The sequence below is a fragment of the Cottoperca gobio genome, unplaced genomic scaffold (assembly GCF_900634415.1).
Source record: "Cottoperca gobio unplaced genomic scaffold, fCotGob3.1 fCotGob3_260arrow_ctg1, whole genome shotgun sequence".
In the NCBI taxonomy this organism is placed as follows: Eukaryota; Metazoa; Chordata; class Actinopteri; order Perciformes; family Bovichtidae; genus Cottoperca; species Cottoperca gobio.
Window position 1 is genome coordinate 6160 of NW_021166880.1, and position 16855 is coordinate 23014.

At 36.9% G+C, this 16855-nt stretch overlaps 2 protein-coding genes across 2 annotated transcripts; both read left to right on the forward strand.

Annotated features, from left to right (window-relative positions):
- Positions 1–7964: 7964 nt before the first annotated feature.
- Positions 7965–9789, forward strand: LOC115005131 (tripartite motif-containing protein 16-like). Its single transcript, XM_029426945.1, has one exon. The coding sequence runs from the start codon at positions 8019–8021 to the stop codon at positions 9684–9686; it is 1668 nt and encodes a 555-aa protein (XP_029282805.1). The 5' UTR covers positions 7965–8018; the 3' UTR covers positions 9687–9789.
- A 5435-nt stretch (positions 9790–15224) lies between these two features.
- Positions 15225–15653, forward strand: LOC115005132 (excitatory amino acid transporter 3-like). Its single transcript, XM_029426946.1, has 2 exons — positions 15225–15304; positions 15405–15653. Exons 1-2 carry the CDS (start codon positions 15225–15227, stop codon positions 15601–15603), a joined length of 279 nt encoding a protein of 92 aa, XP_029282806.1. The 3' UTR covers positions 15604–15653.
- The last annotated feature ends 1202 nt before the right edge of the window (positions 15654–16855 follow it).

The window sequence follows — 16855 nt, forward strand, 5'->3', positions numbered from 1 at the left end:
CTGTAGTATTTATACTTGTACTGAAGTATTACTGTAGTATTTGTAGTTGTACTGTAGTATTACTGTAGTATTTGTACTTCTACTGAAGTGTTACTGTAGTATTTATACTGTACTGCAGTATTACTGTAGTATTTATACTTGTACTGAAGTATTACTGTAGTATGTGTACTGTACTGAAGTATTACTGTAGTATTTATACTGTACTGAAGTATTACTGGAGTATTTGTACTTGTACTGAAGTATTACTGTAGTATTTATACTTGTACTGAAGTATTACTGTAGTATTTGTACTTGTACTGAAGTATTACTGTAGTATTTGTACTTGTACTGAAGTAATACTGTAGTATTTGTACTGTACTGAAGTATTACTGTAGTATTTATACTTGTACTGAAGTATTACTGTAGTATTTGTAGTTGTACTGTAGTATTACTGTAGTATTTGTACTTCTACTGAAGTGTTACTGTAGTATTTATACTGTAGTGCAGTATTACTGTAGTATTTATACTTGTAATGAAGTATTACTTTAGTATTTATACTGTACTGAAGTATTACTGTAATATTTATACTTGTACTGAAGTATTACTGTACTATTTTTACTTGTACTGAAGTATTACTGTAGTATTTGTACTGTACTGAAGTATTACTGTAGTATTTATACTTGTACTGAAGTATTACTGTAGTAATTGTACTTGTACTGAAGTATTACTGTAGTATTAGTACTGTACTGAAGTATTACTGGAGTATTTATACAGTACTGAAGTATTACTGGAGTATTTATACTGTACCGAAGTATTACTGTAGTATTTGTACGTGTACTAAAGTATTACTGTAGTATTTGTACTTGTACTGAAGTATTACTGTAGTATTAGTACTTGTACTGAAGTATTGTTGTATTATTAGTACTTGTACTGAAGTATTACTGTAGTATTTGTACTGTACTGAAGTATTACTGTAGTATTTATACTGTACTGAAGTATTACTGTAGTATTTGTACTTGTACTGAAGTATTACTGTAGTATTTATACTGTACTGAAGTATTACTGTAGTATTTGTACTTGTACTGAAGTATTACTGTAGTATTTGTACTGTACTGAAGTATTACTGTAGTATTTATACTTGTACTGAAGTATTACTGTAGTATTTGTAGTTGTACTGTAGTATTACTGTAGTATTTGTACTTCTACTGAAGTGTTACTGTAGTATTTATACTGTACTGCAGTATTACTGTAGTATTTATACTTGTACTGAAGTATTACTGTAGTATGTGTACTGTACTGAAGTATTACTGTAGTATTTATACTGTACTGAAGTATTACTGGAGTATTTATACTGTACTGAAGTATTACTGGAGTATTTGTACTTGTACTGAAGTATTACTGTAGTATTTATACTTGTACTGAAGTATTACTGTAGTATTTGTACTTGTACTGAAGTATTACTGTAGTATTTGTACTTGTACTGAAGTAATACTGTAGTATTTGTACTGTACTGAAGTATTACTGTAGTATTTATACTTGTACTGAAGTATTACTGTAGTATTTGTAGTTGTACTGTAGTATTACTGTAGTATTTGTACTTCTACTGAAGTGTTACTGTAGTATTTATACTGTACTGCAGTATTACTGTAGTATTTATACTTGTAATGAAGTATTACTTTAGTATTTATACTGTACTGAAGTATTACTGTAATATTTATACTTGTACTGAAGTATTACTGTACTATTTTTTATTTGTACTGAAGTATTACTGTAATATTTGTACTGTACTGAAGTATTACTGTAGTATTTATACTGTACTGAAGTATTACTGTAGTATTTATACTTGTACTGAAGTATTACTGTAGTAATTGTACTTGTACTGAAGTATTACTGGAGTATTTATACAGTACTGAAGTATTACTGGAGTATTTATACTGTACCGAAGTATTACTGTAGTATTTGTACGTGTACTAAAGTATTACTGTAGTATTTGTACTTGTACTGAAGTATTACTGTAGTATTAGTACTTGTACTGAAGTATTGTTGTAGTATTAGTACTTGTACTGAAGTATTACTGTAGTATTTGTACTGTACTGAAGTATTACTGTAGTATTTATACTGTACTGAAGTATTACTGTAGTATTTGTACTTGTACTGAAGTATTACTGTAGTATTTATACTGTACTGAAGTATTACTGTAGTATTTGTACTTGTACTGAAGTATTACTGTAGTATTTATACTGTACTGAAGTATTACTGTAGTATTTATACTTGTACTGAAGTATTACTGTAGTATTTATACTTGTAATGAAGTATTACTTTAGTATTTATACTGTACTGAAGTATTACTGTAGTATGTATACTTGTACTGAAGTATTACTGTACTATTTGTACTTATACTGAAGTATTACTGTAGTATTTGTACTTGTACTGAAGTATTACTGTAGTACTTGTACTGAAGTATTACTGTAGTATTTGTACTTGAACTGAAGTATTACTGTAGTACTTGTACTGAAGTATTACTGTAGTATTTGTACTTGAACTGAAGTATTACTGGAGTATTTATACTGTACTGAAGTATTACTGTAGTATTTATACTTGTACTGAAGTATTATTGTAGTATTTGTAGTTGTACTTTAGTATTACTGTAGTATTTGTACTTCTACTGAAGTGTTACTGTAGTATTTATACTGTATTGCAGTATTACTGTAGTATTTATACTTGTAATGAAGTATTACTTTAGTATTCATACTGTACTGAAGTACTACTGTAGTATTCATACTTGTACTTAAGTATTACTGTACTATTTGTACTTGTACTGAAGTATTACTGTAGTATTTGTACTTGTACTGAAGTAATACTGTAGTAATTGTACTTGTACTGAAGTATTACTGTAGTATTAGTACTTGTACTGAAGTATTACTGTAGTATTTGTACTGTACTGAAGTATTACTGTAGTATTTATACTGTACTGAAGTATTACTGTAGTATTTGTACTTCTACTGAAGTATTACTGTAGTATTTATACTGTACTGAAGTATTACTGTAGTATTTGTACTTGTACCGAAGTATTACTGTAGTATTTGTACTTCTACTGAAGTGTTACTGTAGTATTTATACTGTACTGCAGTATTACTGTAGTTTTTATACTTGTAATAAAGTATTACTGTAGTATTTATACTGTACTGAAGTGTTACTGTAGTATTTATACTGTACTGCAGTATTACTGTAGTATTTATACTTGTAATGAAGTATTACTTTAGTATTTATACTGTACTGAAGTATTACTGTAGTATTTATACTTCTACTGAAGTATTACTGTACTATTTGTACTTGTACTGAAGTATTACTGTAGTATTTGTACTTGTACTGAAGTATTACTGTAGTATTTATACTTGTACTGACGTATTACTGTAGTATTGGTACTTGAACTGATGTATTATTGTAGTATCTATACTGTACTGAAGTATTACTGTAGTATTTGTACTTGTACTGAAGTATTCCTGAAGTATTTATACTGTACTGAAGTAGTATTATAGTATTTGTACTTGTACTGAAGTATTACTGTAGTATTTGTACTTGTACTGAAGTTTTACTGTAGTATGTGTACTGTACTGAAGTATTCCTGTAGTACCTGTACTGAGGTATTCCTGTAGTACTTATACTGAAGTATTACTGTAGTACTTGTACTTGTACTGAAGTATTACTGTAGTATTTATACTTGTACTGAAGTATTACTGTAGTATTTGTACTTGTACTGAAGTATTACTGTAGTATTTGTACTGTACTGAAGTATTACTGTAGTATTTATACTTGTACTGAAGTATTACTGTAGTATTTGTAGTTGTACTGTAGTATTACTGTAGTATTTGTACTTCTACTGAAGTGTTACTGTAGTATTTATACTGTACTGCAGAATTACTGTAGTATTTATACTTGTAATGAAGTATTACTTTAGTATTTATACTGTACTGAAGTATTACTGTAATATTTATACTTGTACTGAAGTATTACTGTACTATTTTTACTTGTACTGAAGTATTACTGTAGTATTTGTACTGTACTGAAGTATTACTGTAGTATTTATACCTGTACTGAAGTATTACTGTAGTAATTGTACTTGTACTGAAGTATTACTGTAGTATTAGTACTGTACTGAAATATTACTGGAGTATTTATACAGTACTGAAGTATTACTGGAGTATTTATACTGTACCGAAGTATTACTGTAGTATTTGTACGTGTACTAAAGTATTACTGTAGTATTTGTACTTGTACTGAAGTATTACTGTAGTATTAGTACTTGTACTGAAGTATTGTTGTAGTATTAGTACTTGTACTGAAGTATTACTGTAGTATTTGTACTGTACTGAAGTATTACTGTAGTATTTATACTGTACTGAAGTATTACTGTAGTATTTGTACTTGTACTGAAGTATTACTGTAGTATTTATACTGTACTGAAGTATTACTGTAGTATTTGTACTTGTACTGAAGTATTACTGTAGTATTTATACTGTACTGAAGTATTACTGTAGTATTTATACTTGTACTGAAGTATTACTGTAGTATTTGTAGTTGTACTGTAGTATTACTGTAGTATTTATACTTGTAATGAAGTATTACTTTAGTATTTATACTGTACTGAAGTATTACTGTAATATTTATACTTGTACTGAAGTATTACTGTACTATTTTTACTTGTACTGAAGTATTACTGTAGTATTTGTACTGTACTGAAGTATTACTGTAGTATTTATACCTGTACTGAAGTATTACTGTAGTAATTGTACTTGTACTGAAGTATTACTGTAGTATTAGTACTGTACTGAAATATTACTGGAGTATTTATACAGTACTGAAGTATTACTGGAGTATTTATACTGTACCGAAGTATTACTGTAGTATTTGTACGTGTACTAAAGTATTACTGTAGTATTTGTACTTGTACTGAAGTATTACTGTAGTATTAGTACTTGTACTGAAGTATTGTTGTAGTATTAGTACTTGTACTGAAGTATTACTGTAGTATTTGTACTGTACTGAAGTATTACTGTAGTATTTATACTGTACTGAAGTATTACTGTAGTATTTGTACTTGTACTGAAGTATTACTGTAGTATTTATACTGTACTGAAGTATTACTGTAGTATTTGTACTTGTACTGAAGTATTACTGTAGTATTTATACTGTACTGAAGTATTACTGTAGTATTTATACTTGTACTGAAGTATTACTGTAGTATTTGTAGTTGTACTGTAGTATTACTGTAGTATTTATACTTGTAATGAAGTATTACTTTAGTATTTATACTGTGCTGAAGTATTACTGTAGTATGTATACTTGTACTGAAGTATTACTGTACTTTTTGTACTTATACTGAAGTATTACTGTAGTATTTGTACTTGTACTGAAGTATTACTGTAGTACTTGTACTGAAGTATTACTGTAGTATTTGTACTTGAACTGAAGTATTACTGTAGTACTTGTACTGAAGTATTACTGTAGTATTTGTACTTGAACTGAAGTATTACTGGAGTATTTATACTGTACTGAAGTATTACTGTAGTATTTATACTTGTACTGAAGTATTTTTGTAGTATTTGTAGTTGTACTTTAGTATTACTGTAGTATTTGTACTTCTACTGAAGTGTTACTGTAGTATTTATACTGTACTGCAGTATTACTGTAGTATTCATACTTGTAATGAAGTATTACTTTAGTATTCATACTGTACTGAAGTACTACTGTAGTATTCATACTTGTACTGAAGTATTACTGTACTATTTATACTTGTAATGAAGTATTACTTTAGTATTCATACTGTACTGAAGTACTACTGTAGTATTCATACTTGTACTGAAGTTTTACTGTACTATTTGTACTTGTACTGAAGTAATACTGTAGTAATTGTACTTGTACTGAAGTATTACTGTAGTATTTATACTTGTACTGAAGTATTACTGTAGTATTTGTACTTGTACTGAAGTATTACTGTAGTATTTATACTTGTACTGAAGTATTACTGTACTATTTATACTTGTAATGAAGTATTACTTTAGTATTCATACTGTACTGAAGTACTACTGTAGTATTCATACTTGTACTGAAGTTTTACTGTACTATTTGTACTTGTACTGAAGTAATACTGTAGTAATTGTACTTGTACTGAAGTATTACTGTAGTATTTGTACTTGAACTGAAGTATTACTGTAGTACTTGTACTGAAGTATTACTGTAGTATTTGTACTTGAACTGAAGTATTACTGGAGTATTTATACTGTACTGAAGTATTACTGTAGTATTTATACTTGTACTGAAGTATTTTTGTAGTATTTGTAGTTGTACTTTAGTATTACTGTAGTATTTGTACTTCTACTGAAGTGTTACTGTAGTATTTATACTGTACTGCAGTATTACTGTAGTATTCATACTTGTAATGAAGTATTACTTTAGTATTCATACTGTACTGAAGTACTACTGTAGTATTCATACTTGTACTGAAGTATTACTGTACTATTTATACTTGTAATGAAGTATTACTTTAGTATTCATACTGTACTGAAGTACTACTGTAGTATTCATACTTGTACTGAAGTTTTACTGTACTATTTGTACTTGTACTGAAGTAATACTGTAGTAATTGTACTTGTACTGAAGTATTACTGTAGTATTTATACTTGTACTGAAGTATTACTGTAGTATTTGTACTTGTACTGAAGTATTACTGTAGTATTTATACTTGTACTGAAGTATTACTGTAGTATTGGTACTTGAACTGATGTATTACTGTAGTATCTATACTGTACTGAAGTATTACTGTAGTATTTGTACTTGTACTGAAGTATTACTGTAGTATTTATACTGTACTGAAGTATTACTGTAGTATTTGTACATGTACTGAAGTATTACTGTAGTATTTGTACTTGTACTGAAGTATTACTGTAGTATTTATACTGTACTGAAGTATTACTGTAGTATTTACACTGTACTGAAGTATTACTGTAGTATTTGTAATTGTACTGAAGTATTACTTTAGTATTTGTACTTCACTACAGGACGACTAATTTATTTTTACAGCTGAAGTCTAAACTGATTGTAAGAAGTTTCCTGAAGCTGAAGTGTTGAACACACAGTATCTTTCACACCCTGCTCTCCCCCCCCCCCCTGCTCATACACTTCCTAGTCCCTCCCCTGCAGATGTACAGCTTTCAGGCTCCACTTGCTGCTGTAATAGCAATTTAAATGTCTACTGTTTTAATTATATAAGTTTCCTATGTTAAACAAGCCAACTGCCATTTGATGCTAACATAGGAGTGTCGGTTAGATCAAACCAGAGCCAACTGCCATTTCATGTTAATACAAGACAGACGCATCCTAATTAGACTGATTAACTAACAAAAGACAGGACACACCCAAATCCTGATCAAACTGTTTAACATACTGAGACAGAATATTGAGTGTATCACCCAATATTTTTGTTTACATAACTATTACCTTACAAGCCTCAAAGGGCAGTTTGGCCCGGCCCCCTGTGGTTTTTTCATCACCTTGTCTCCAAACCAAATTGTATAAAATGCCTATGTGTCTTCTTCCAACCTGTGCCCTTCCATAGACTACGCTGTATTCTGTGAAACTGGTGCCATTTTGTGGCCACAAATAAATGCACAAAGACAACTCTGTCTCTATCACCATTTATTTGATTTTATATACATCTCTCCAGAGTAAAGCAGGAAAACTTCCACAACACTGCACACACACATGCTGTTGAGATCGCAGCTCAAACTAGTTTCACCTCTCAGGAAGTGAGACTCACACAGTATCTGTCACACCCTGCTCTCCCCCCCCCCCTTCTTCTTCCTGTAATGTGGAGGACCTTGATAACCCCCCCCCCCCCTGCTCATAAACTTCCTGGTCCCTCCCCTGCAGATCTACAGCTGTCAGGCTCCACTCGCTGCACACACACATGCTGTTGAGATCGCAGCTCAAACTAGTTTCACCTCTGTGAGACTCACACAGTCGCTGGCAGTGAAGGAGAAATGGCGCAGAAAGGAGTTCAGCTGGACCGGGAAACCTTCTCTTGTTCCATCTGTCTGGATCTACTGAAGGATCCGGTGACGACTCCCTGTGGACACAGCTACTGCAAGAACTGTATTAAAAGCTTCTGGGATGGAGAAGGCGAGAAGAGAAGCCACAGCTGCCCTCAGTGCAGGCAGACCTTCACACCGAGGCCTGTCCTGCTGAAGAACACCATGTTAGCAGCTGTAGTGGAGGAGCTGAAGAAGACTGGACTCCAAGCTGCTCCTGCTGATCACTGCTATGCTGGACCTGAAGATGTGGGATGTGATGTCTGCACTGGGAGAAAACTGAAAGCCTTCAAGTCCTGTGTGCAGTGTGTGACCTCTTACTGTGAGAAACACCTCCAGACTCATTATGATGCGGCTCCATTAAAGAAACACAAGCTGGTGGATCCCTCCCAGAAGCTCCAGGAGAACATGTGCTCTCGTCACGATGAGGTGATGAAGATGTTCTGCCGTACTGATCAGCAGTGTATCTGTTATCTCTGCTCTGTGGACGAACATAAAGGCCACGACACAGTCTCAGCTGCAGCAGAAAGGACTGAGAGGCAGAGAGAGCTCGAGGGGAGTCGACTAAACATCCAGCAGAGAATCCAGGACGGAGAGAAAGATGTGAAGCTGCTTCAGCAGGAGGTGGAGGTCATCAATCGCTCTGCTGACAGAGCAGTGGAGGACAGTGAGAAGATGTTCACTCAGCTGATCCGTCTCATGCAGAAAAGAAGCTCTGATGTGAAGCAGCAGCTCAGATCGCAGCAGGAAAGTGAAGTGAGTCGAGTCAAAGAGCTTCAGGAGAAGCTGGAGCAGGAGATCACTGAGCTGAAGAGGAAAGACGCTGATCTGAAGCAGCTCGCACACACAGAGGACCACAACCAGTTTCTACACAACTACCCCTCACTGTCCCCACTCAGTGAGTCTACACTCTCCTCCAGCATCAACATCCCTCTCAGATACTTTGAGGAAGTGACAGCGGCTGTGTCACAAGTCACAGATGAACTCCAGGACGTTCTGAGAGAGAAGTGGACAAACATCTCACAGACTGGGACTGAAGTGGATGTTTCACTGTCAGCAGAGCCCAAGACCAGAGCTGGATTCTTAAAGTATTCACGTGACATCACACTGGATCCAAACACAGCAGACAGACGGCTGTTATTATCTGAGGGGGACAGAAAAGTGACACGCATGAGTCAAAAACAGTCTTATTCTCGTCACACAGACAGATTCATTGGATGGTGGCAGGTGCTGAGTAGAGAGAGTCTGACTGGACGTAGTTACTGGGAGGTGGAGCGGAGTGGGGGAGTTTGTGTAGCAGTCGCATACAAGAACATCAGCAGAGCAGGGGGGGAGGTTAAATGTTTATTTGGATTCAATGATAAATCCTGGATGTTAGATTGTATCAATAACAGTTATAGATTTTATTACAACAAAGTCGAAACTCCCGTCTCAGCTCGTCCGTCCTCCAGACTCGGAGTGTACCTGGATCACAGAGCAGGTGTTCTGTCCTTCTACAGCGTCTCTGACACCATGACTCTCCTGCACAGAGTCCACCACACATTCTCTCAGCCGCTCTACGCTGGAGTTTGTTTATATTCTTCTCCTGGATCCACTGCTGAGTTCTGTAAACTCAAGTAGACAGAAGTAAATCTCTGGTTCTCCTTCAGGGAGTCTTTTTCTCTCAGTGAGTAAACTAACCCCCCCGGACTAAGTGACATGTTCTATGTTTCATATTATATTCCAGATGATCAGCTGTACAATGAACCTGAATAATAATCCCAATATAAGTGCAGGAGGTTTGTGTGACACCAGGATGAAGTGTGAGCAGATAGTTTCCTGTGAATGTTGATCACAGATCATATTTACTTTGAACACAATGTTCTTGTGATGTTAACAGTGAAGTTGAACATGACACTCATCCTGGGTGGGGTTTGTATTAAACATGTTAAGACTAAAAAGACTTCTTCTTTTAAAATGAATGTGAACGTGTGATTTAAGGGAAGCGGCTTCAGCTCTGTGTTTAAACTCTGAAACGTATTTCGTCTCCGTGTTTGTGCCGACGGCTGATTGTTGTGGCGTTTGTTCAGCTGTCACTCAAACATTGTGGGCGGTGCTTGACGTCATCAGTGATTGTGTAATGTGGGACTTTGTTTAGGTGGAGCTGCTCCCTCTGTCTGTGGAGCCATGGAGGCTCTCACTGCTCATCATGTTGCTGTCTCTGCATCAACATGTCCACTCAATGTTTGATGAATATTTGTGTTGATGTATTTCTATCTTGTTTCTCTTCCACTGCATGTGTTCAGAGAGGAAGCAGCAGCTTCATCCTGGACACTTTGTTCTGTAATAAAGACGTCTAGAAGCACATTGATGTGTTGCTGTTGTTATGAGGACTTATAGAAGTGTACTTATCCTGATCATAATCCATCAGCAGAGGATTCATTCTTGTCTTTCACATGCTGACATTGTGCTCAAAGTGAACGTGTACATGAAGTCATTGAACTTTACTGATGTGAGAACAAAGTGCAGCTTCACATGATGAATAAACAAACATCAAGTCTTTTCTTCTTGTCTTCATTCCAGGGTATCAAACAAAGCTGACGGAGACAATGTGAAGCTGATCTGAGACAATAACTGAGCAAAGTAGCAGCACGTGGTGATCAGATGTTGTCTTATAGATCAGCTGTGAATATGAAACTACTGTATTACTGCAGATCAATATTATCACTACAGTAATAAGGAGACATGTTTCGTGTCTGTCGAGTGGGGAAATGAAAGAACGTACAAATGAAAGTCATGAAATGTGCAGTTTGAAGGATTTAAAGGACCTTTGTGTTGCTGTAGTTTCCCAGCATGCTCTCTGGTCTGTGTGTTGGTGTGCAGGAGGATCCAGGTGGAGCAGATGCATCAACACAGAGGGGTCAAGGTGCGTTCACTGACCTGCTTCAACAGTAGGAGCAGTGACTGTTGAACTGTCTGTCAGTCTGTGTGTGTGTCTGGCTCCACCTGCTGCTTCTTATTTTAATGACTGACAATCTGCATCCAATAACTTCTGCACTCTTTAATATTGAGCTCCACCTTCCAGATACTGCAGTACTTCTTCTGTGAAACACATCGACACACTGCAGCAAGTATTCATGTGTTCAGTGAAGACGAACTCTAATGAACTCCTGCATGAAGGTGAACAGGCTCAAATAAACAGCTCACACATATCAGCTGACACTTCCCCACTTCATGACTCACATTAACACAATTATATGTTGTGTTAAAGGTGTTCTGACATGTGATGTTTAAATATGTAAATGAGGCATTATGTCATTAAATGTGTGTAATCTGCTACATGTCCAGATATAAAGAGAAGTCTGGATGAAGCAGGTTCAGAGTGTTTCATGTTGTTCACATGTCAAAGGTTTGTACAGATTCTGGATCTGTCTTTGTATCACTCCATAAATCACTAAATCCTGTCAACACACAGAACTTAGTGCATCTCCTGCATGTAGTGAGTGTAGCGTGTATAACATGAGCTGTGAGTGACATGTGAACAAAGCCCTCTGCACAAAGCTTCAGAATATAGAGAGGAATGAAAGTGGAAAGTTTGGTGTATGTAAGTGCTGCTGAAGTGGAGACTTCTGCTGAAGAGTGGGAGAAAAAGCTTCTTTAGAGAAAAGCTCCTTTAAAGATATGTAACATTCATACATGTTGTACACACTACAGGTGAACAGAGTCATACATGTTGTACACACTACAGGTGAACAGGGTCATACATGTTGTACACACTACAGGTGAACAGGGTCAAACATGTTGTACACACTACAGGTGAACAGAGTCATACATGTTGTACACACTACAGGTGAACAGAGTCATACATGTTGTACACACTACAGGTGAACAGAGTCATACATGTTGTACACACTACAGGTGAACAGGGTCATACATGTTGTACACACTACAGGTGAACAGAGTCATACATGTTGTACACACTACAGGTGAACAGGGTCATACATGTTGTACACACTACAGGTGAACAGAGTCATACATGTTGTACACACTACAGGTGAACAGAGTCATACATGTTGTACACACTACAGGTGAACAGGGTCATACATGTTGTACACACTACAGGTGAACAGGGTCATACATGTTGTACACACTACAGGTGAACAGAGTCATACATGTTGTACACACTACAGGTGAACAGAGTCATACATGTTGTACACACTACAGGTGAACAGGGTCAAACATGTTGTACACACTACAGGTGAACAGTCATACATGTTGTACACACTACAGGTGAACAGAGTCATACATGTTGTACACACTACAGGTGAACAGGGTCAAACATGTAACTAACAGATATCAGCATGAAGCTTCCCCACTTCATGACTCACATCAACACAATCACTGCTTATATTACAAGTGTTCATGTTTAAATATGTAAATGAGGCATTATGTAATAAATAAATACATTTAAATGAATGCTGGTAAAAATGAAAGATAAAAACAGACCCAACAATCACCACAGCGATGAACTTTCCCAGCCTGTAGGTCGTGTCCCAGTCGCGCACCTCAACAACGTGACTCACAATCATGAACAGCACTCCACATGGCAAAAACCTGCAGAGAATACAACAATAGTAAAGGAGGGGAATACTTTAACCAGTTGGGAAAGTTTCATTACAGTTTCACTCAAAAATAAGTTTTGTTTCTCTCATTTGGGAAGACGGAAGAATCAAATATGATTAAATATTGTAGAAACTAAAACCTGAAAAGCAATAATTATCTGAAAGCGCTTCAATAACACGAGAAAACATCAGAATCACATCCAGAGTTTGTGTTTGTAACTTTGTGTGTAGATTTCTGCTAAACTCACAACAGTTACATTCATCACACACAATGCAATAATTAGGAATGATATATTCCTATCCTACATTCTCATTAATTTAAGCTTCCCTGTAGGCAGCTTAGCAATAATACACAGAAAAGAACTGAAACTGTCCCCCTTGCCTCTGCCTGTACTATCCTCATTTGAATGCCTTGGATTTAAATGTAAACCACCCTTCACCCTGACAATACTTCTCATCTACAGACCACCGAAACCCAACTCAGCTTTCATCCCAGAGATGCACGACCTTCTAACTACACTCTGCACTACTTCTAAGCATTATAATACTTGGAGATATAAATATTCACGTTGACACCCCCTCCTGTCACTATGCAGCCGACTTCCTACACCTTCTGGACTGCCTCAACCTCATTCAACATGTTGATGTCCCCACACACACTCGGGGACACACACTTGACCTAGTCATCACAAACTCTGCCCCCATCCGTAATCTATCTGTTTACGATCTGGCTGTGTCGGATCACAAGGCCATCACAATGGATCTGCCACTCCTGCTTCCCTACACCAAACCAAAACGTCAAATCCATTTCAGAAATCTGAAAAACATCAACCCGGACACCATGACCTCGGATCTCCAGCATCTCTCCGCTATAAATCTCACATCAGTCAATGAATCTGTGGACCTTTACAACAAATCTCTGAGCAGTCCCCTGGATCTCCACGCCCCTGTCAAAACCAGAACAGTCACGTTCTCACGCTCAGCCCCCTGGTACACCTGCAAGCTGCGGAAGATGAAGACAGCGGGGCGTGTCCTCGAGCAGCGCCTCAAGGCTTCAGGACTCACAGTTCACAGGCAGGCATACCGAGACCACCAAAAGGCCTATGCAATGTCCCTCAGCGACACACGGTCACTTTTCTACTCCAACATCATCAACAATAGCCCTGGCAACTCCAAGCAACTTTTTTCCACAGTAAATCATCTCCTCAAACCTCAAACTCCCTTACACCAAGACACCACAGAGGAGCAGTGTGATCCATCCGCTCTCTCCTCTCCAACTCCGCTGCTCTGCCAGTCCCGACTGTCAACCCCCAGCCCGGACCTACCCAGCCTCTTTGCCGCTTCACTGACATCTCGCAGCAAGAGGTTGAGGCACCTCTGCCATCATCCACATTAACCACCTGCCTGGAGGAGATAGAGGCGTGGATGAAGCACAATTAAACACCACTAAAACCGAAGCCCTTCTAGTTGGCACCCCACATCAGGTCCAGTCCTCCTCCATAACCTGCATCACCTTCTCCGGTCAGAACATTCTACTCTCATCAACAATCATCAATCTGGGTGTTAAAATGGATCCTCACCTGACCTTTGAGGCCCACATCAGACAAACATGCAAGAACTCCTTCTACCTCCTCAAAAATATTGCTAAACTCCGCCCCACACTCTCTCTGTCAGACGCTGAAAAGCTTGTCCATGCCTTTGTCTCCTCCAGACTTGACTACTGCAACGCACTTCTCATCGGGATTCCTAGCAAAAACATCCAGAAGCTGCAATACATCCAGAACAGCGCTGCTAGGATCCTGATGAGAGTGGGAAAGTACGAACACATCACACCCATCCTCAAATCACTGCACTGGCTCCCGGTCTCACTCAGGATTGATTATAAAGTCTCCCTTTACACCCATCAGTGCATTCACGGAGCTGCTCCATCCTACGTCAGAGAACAGCTCACCCCACAAACCTCCACAAGAAACCTCCGTTCTGTAAAGGCTAACCTCCTCCTTCCCCCCAGGACTTCTGCTCTGCCGCTCCCAGACTGTGGAACGCTCTCCCTGAACATCTGAGGACGCCACAGACTGTGGATGCTTTTAAAACCGGCCTAAAAACGCATCTTTTTAACAGCATGTTGCTCGACTTTAACCTTTTTAAAGTGTTGTCTTGTCTACCAAATGTATATTTTGCTCATCGTTGTTACTCTGTAGCACTTTGAGGTTTGTTTACGCAAATGAAAAGTGCACTTATAAATAAAATGTATTATGATTATTATTATTATTATTATTATTAGAAATATATATATATATATAATATATATTTTTTTTAAATATTTTTACATTGTATAATTTCACTTTTGCATGTGTTATTTTAATTTTAATTTGTTATATTTTATTATTGTTTTATATCTTTTATATCTTTTTTTTTTATTTATTATTATATATATATATATATATATATATATATATATATATATATATATTCTTTTTTTTTTTTTTTAAATATCACGGTTATCGCCAATACCGGGGTATTGTGACACCGCTGGTCTTGGTGATCATCGTGCATTATGAGCGTGAGGCGTAACCCCTGGACCTTCATCCGGGGGGTTTCCCCCGCCTTACTGACCGCGGTGCTCATCTCGTCCAGGTCAGAGGATGTGTGCTTGTGCTTGTTTCTTTTACATTTATCGTGAACTTTTCATGATTTCTTGCCGTGCACTGAGAGAAGCGTGCGTTGTGTGTCGCAGCTCGGCCACGCTGCCGCTCACCATCCGATGCTGCGAGGAGAAGAACAACATCGACCGCAGGATCACTCGCTTCATGCTGCCCATCGGGACCAACGTCAACGTGGACGGAACGACCCTCTACGAGGTGGTCGCAGCCGTTTTCATCGTCCATCTCAACAGCGTCCACCTGGATCTCAGCCAGATGATCACCGTCGGGTGAGAGGACGAGTCAGAGTCCGCTTTATTGCCAACTACATTTTCACCTACAAGGAATTTGCTTTGGTGTTTAGGAGCACAACATAAACATACAAAACATTAAATTAAATGAAAAAGAAAAGAAAGTGCAAAAATCAAGAATCATGAATATAGAATCACAATAAAAATATGAAGAAAAACCAGAACATATGTACAATAGTTCAAATGAAAGAACTGCATAGAATACAAATACATAATACAAATATTAATACATATGAATAAATACTATAAAATATGTTCTATATATCTGAATTAAAATGAAAGAGCTGTACAAAAGACATTACAATAAAATATATATTTAAGAAAAAGTAAAAAAGAACTAAATTAATATGAAAAAACTGTATTTTAAGACACTTTGTACATCCTGGTGTTTTTAACTCTGTATTTGAAGGATTTTAGTCGTCGGACGTCTGGATCTGAAGTTCTCAGAGGAACAAGCTGACAAACGTTAGTGGCAGCCGAACAGCGTGCAGGAGGAACTCTGATGTTTAACCTCAAACTGCTTTATTCAAGAAGAACTCCCATGATGCACCACTGCTGCACCACCACACCCAACTCCATCTTTTGTTATTGTTTTGATGGAAAGACCCCGAATGGCAGAATATGACATATTGTGCATTTAAAACACATTTAATGTTCCTGCTTGTTTCCATGCAGCTTGAAACTTCCCTCTTGATGGACGGATGAAACTTTCTTTCTCTTAGTGCTGAGAAAAGATTTGAGGCTTTAAATTCAACACGTTGGTGACATCTGGTGGTTTGTAATAATCAGTACATGTCGTCCTGTAAAGCGGTGCATTCAGCATAGCATCAGCCTGTGTGAGAGGAATATTAAACTAGGGGCTCTTATTGTGAAATAAACAGGAAATGGAATGGAAAAAATGAGTTTCTGATTAACTTCTTGTTGTGTGTTGTGTGTATGTTCTCTGTGTGTTCTCTGTATGTTGTGTGTTCTCTGTATGTTGTGTGTTCTTTGTGTGTTCTTTGTGTGTTGTGTGTTCTCTGTATGTTGTGTGTTCTTTGTGTGTTCTCTGTGTGTTGTGTGTTCTCTGTATGTTGTGTGTTCTCTGTATGTTCTCTGTATGTTGTGTGTTCTCTGTATGTTGTGTGTTCTCTGTATGTTGTGTGTTCTCTGTATGTTGTGTGTTCTCTGTATGATCTCTGTATGTTGTGTGTGTTGTATGTTGTGTGTTCTCTGTATGATCTCTGTATGTTGTG

Excerpts from the sequence above, each read along its gene's own strand:
- LOC115005131 (XM_029426945.1), top strand. The coding sequence starts at position 8,019 with ATGGCGCAGAAAGGAGTTCAGCTGGACCGGGAAACCTTCTCTTGTTCC.
- LOC115005132 (XM_029426946.1), top strand. The coding sequence starts at position 15,225 with ATGAGCGTGAGGCGTAACCCCTGGACCTTCATCCGGGGGGTTTCCCCC. Across the intron at positions 15,305-15,404 it reads GCGGTGCTCATCTCGTCCAG|CTCGGCCACGCTGCCGCTCA; the intron begins GTCAGAGGATGT and ends TGTGTGTCGCAG.